This window comes from Bison bison, unplaced genomic scaffold, assembly GCF_000754665.1.
Source record: "Bison bison bison isolate TAMUID 2011002044 unplaced genomic scaffold, Bison_UMD1.0 scf7180017864093, whole genome shotgun sequence".
NCBI lineage: Eukaryota > Metazoa > Chordata > Mammalia > Artiodactyla > Bovidae > Bison > Bison bison.
In genome coordinates, this window is record NW_011494665.1 from 429521 (window position 1) to 433066 (window position 3546).

General features: G+C 47.0%; 1 protein-coding gene across 2 annotated transcripts in view; it reads right to left on the reverse strand.

Moving 5' to 3' along the window:
- NTRK1 (neurotrophic tyrosine kinase, receptor, type 1) overlaps positions 1 to 3546 on the reverse strand; it is an 18652-nt gene that overhangs the window by 7949 nt on the left and 7157 nt on the right. For both annotated transcript variants that reach the window (XM_010838210.1, XM_010838209.1), the window contains exon 7: positions 1170 to 1302. In XM_010838210.1, coding sequence (XP_010836512.1) covers positions 1170 to 1302 — 133 coding nt within the window. The remainder of the gene's footprint in view (positions 1 to 1169; positions 1303 to 3546) is intronic.

The window sequence follows — 3546 nt, forward strand, 5'->3', positions numbered from 1 at the left end:
ATATATATATATATATAATTTTTAAACTTTTTGGAAAAAGATATGGGTTTGAAATAGACCCAACCTGAAAGAAGTAAAAGACCTTCAATAATAGAAAAAAGTATATATATATACATATGTGTTTGTGTGTGTGTATACACACACACACGGGTCTCAGTGGATAAGAACTGGGTGAAGCACACTACTGCTAAAGAATCCACCTGCCAATGCAGGAGACGTAAGAGACGCAGGTTCGATCCCTGGGTTAGGAAGTTCCCCCAGAGAAGGAAATGGCAACCCACTCCAGTATTCTTGCCTGGAAAATCCCATGGACAGAGGAGCATACATATACCCAATTGACACTGGAATTCCAGCCAGCATTCATGCAGCAGCATACTATTCAGCAGTGAAATGAATGAACTAATTGTTACTCCAGTTAACATAAACAAATCTTACAAATATAATGCAGAGCAGAAGAAATTAGACACAAAGTAATATATGAGGTATGATTCCATTTATATAATGTACAGGATCAGACAAAACTCAACCATGCTGAGAGGGAAGCATATGTGTGTAAAATTATTTTTAAAAGCAAGGAGATGATTGTCACAAAAGTCAGAATGGGGTGGAGGAGAAGGATGGGGTTCTGAATAGTGAGAAGGGGGTGTCTTCTGAAGTGTCTGTAAGCCGAATTATTGTTTAAAGTGTATATGTTTTATGTACATATCTATGTAAAGTATGTTTCCCAAGAAAAGAAGAAAAAATTATACCATGTAGAAGATTTTAAATAATTTGTTGGCAGACCTAGAGAAATTAGGCAGTGAGCCTAAAGAGAAACTTGCATGGAGAATTTCTTCTTTTAAAACTAGGAAGTAGGGCAAAAAGTCCTACAGAGGAATGAACATGAAGAAATACAAGGGAGCAGAGAGAATGGATGTAGCTGGTGTTGAGGGCTTCAGTAGCAAGACTTGGGCAGGGGGCCAAAAAGAAATCCCTCTCCATCCCTCTGGCCTTGACGAGCCCCCAGGACTTCCCTCAAAGGATCAGTTCATGGGAATCTGGAAAGAGCTGGGAGGGAGCAGCTGAGGACACACGTACATCCCACCCCTTTCCTGCAGCCCCCAACCCTCACATCCTTTTTTCTGGGAAGCAGGGATGGGGTGGGCACAGAGGCAGTCACTGGCACTCACAGGAGACGTTGACTTGGGCGGAGACTTCAGCCCGGCCCACATCATTCTCCGCCCAGCACGTCACGTTCTTCCTATTGAGGTCACTGGTGACATTGGCCAGGGTCAGCCCCAAGGACGGCAGACTCCCAGATTCCTGGGTCAGAGAAAAGAGGGGAAAATCAAGAAGAGCTTCAGCTGGCTTGGGGCTGGAGGCAGCTGGGCAGGAGGGTGGAGAGGGGGGGCAGAACTGATGTCTTTGGGGAACCCCTCTGGCTCCAGGTGGAAAAGAGAGGGAGGGACGGGAAGGGAAGAGGTGTGGGAGAGAATATGGTAGAGAATGGCTCTCCTTCAGAGCCTGTTTACACCTTCTCCTGGATCACTGATTTAATGATCTGAAAAATCCAGAACACAACCAATAACCTCAAAATAGGCGCAAAGTCTCCCAAACCATAAAACCACCCATCTGAACAGCTGAATACAAGTCACAAATCCCAAGTATAGAAATGTACACAACCAATTGGAAAACCAGCTAGGACCTCACCACCTACTCATTCTTGTTTAACACATAATTCTAAGAAATTTAGTTTCAGCCCAAGGAAGATCTGAAACAAAGAGATGGTGCTGATAACGGGGCAGCAGTTAGGAGCAACAGTAGAACCGTGATGAGTACCTTCGGCAGATGGAAAAAGAGAGTGAAGTTAGACAGAAGCTAAGGATTTGGTTCTGAATCATCATCGAAAGACTGACTCAGATTCAGATTCTCTTCCTGAGACACCACGGAGGTTATATGGCCCTAAGACAATTTTTTAATCTTGCTGAACAAAGATTTTCTTATTTTGTAAACCGAGGAGGTAGACAAAATGATCTTTCGACATTTTTAGAAAGCTATTTTCATAAAATGATGAAAATAAATGAAGTAGTGGGCAAATCTGATTTTTCTGGAAATTTCGTGAATGTGGAATCCCTTGAATAAATGCCAGGGAAGGTGAAGTTTCTCTGGGCTTCGATTGGAATATGTGAGTTCACATATTCCAGAAGAGCTGTCCAGCCTCTTGTGCAAGCCCTGAGTTCCAGCCACTTGAAGGGGAAGCCCTGCCTAAGCTTCTCTCAGCTGTTCCAGCTCCTCTAAGTCACTCTGGAATATGGTATCCCATGAACTTTTCCCTTTGAGCTGTTCCGCCACTCTCCTGATGGTGACCTGATGGGGACCAGCCTCCCCTCCCCTCTATTTAAGCTAGGGAATGGCTTTTCTACAGGAAGTCACTAGAAGACAGAAGTGAAGCTCCCAAAGAGAACAGCAAAAATCTGGAATTTCTCCAAACTTATCAAAGGTCTCTCCCCTGAAGGTCACGGCTTCTGCCTTGCCCGCTGTTCCATTACTCAACCTTAGAGGCTCTGATCTATGGGAAGGTGGGACCCCTTGGTGGCCAGTGGTCCCCCTACCGTGTCTAGACCTCCTGCTCAGGACTCCAGCGGTTCCTCCTTCAATGTTGTCCCAGGTTGTTGTCGTTTAGCCGCTATGTCTGACTCTTTGCAACCCTATGGACTGCAGCCCACCAGGCCCCCTCTGAGCGTGGGATTTCTCAGGCAAGAGTACTGGAGGAGGTTGTCATTCCATTCTCCAGAGGATCTTCTAGACCCAGGGATTGAATCCACATCTCCTGCTTGGCAGGCGGATTCTTTACCACTGAGCCATTTGGGAAGCCCAAGGGACCACCAACAATTCTGGGGTTGATTCCCTTTCCAAAGCGAGGGCCTCCAAACTAGACACCACACCCTGCTTTCACTGGCCCGACTTCTTCCAGGGCCTGGGCTCTGTGTGTCCACCCACGCGGGGCCAGCTTTTGGGTGGGCACAGCCCAATGTCGACCCCTGCTGTCCTTGTCCATGAAACCTCCTGAGTCAGTTATGGCTACTCTTGGCTGCCTGTTGCCAGCCTAAGGACAAAGGGCAGGGTCTGGGAAGATGCCCAAACTGGATAAGAGAGCTAGAGGCCAGCAAGTGCCCAGAGGCAGGGAGAACATCTGAAGGCCATCATGTCCATCTCCTCAGTTGACAGATAAGAAAACCAAACTGCAGGCGGATTGGGGGATTTTTCCAAAAGTCACTCCAAGAATTAATTAGTGAGAGAGCTGAAACCAGAACCGTGCCTCCCTTACTAATAAGCTCATCACACACCCAAGAGGATGCTGCTTCTGGATTCTCTACAAAATGACTGGAAGGCCCTGAAGAACTGGCCTGGGCACAGGACCACAAATGTTGCTCCCTCTCCGTGGCCCTCAGTGTCCTTATCTAGAAAGGTGGATTGGAGAGCTGGTGTGTTGGGTTCCCGGGGTCAGCTCCAATATGGGAGGGCTCTGTGACCCTCTCTCTTTGCAGCCAGCATATCTTCCCAGAG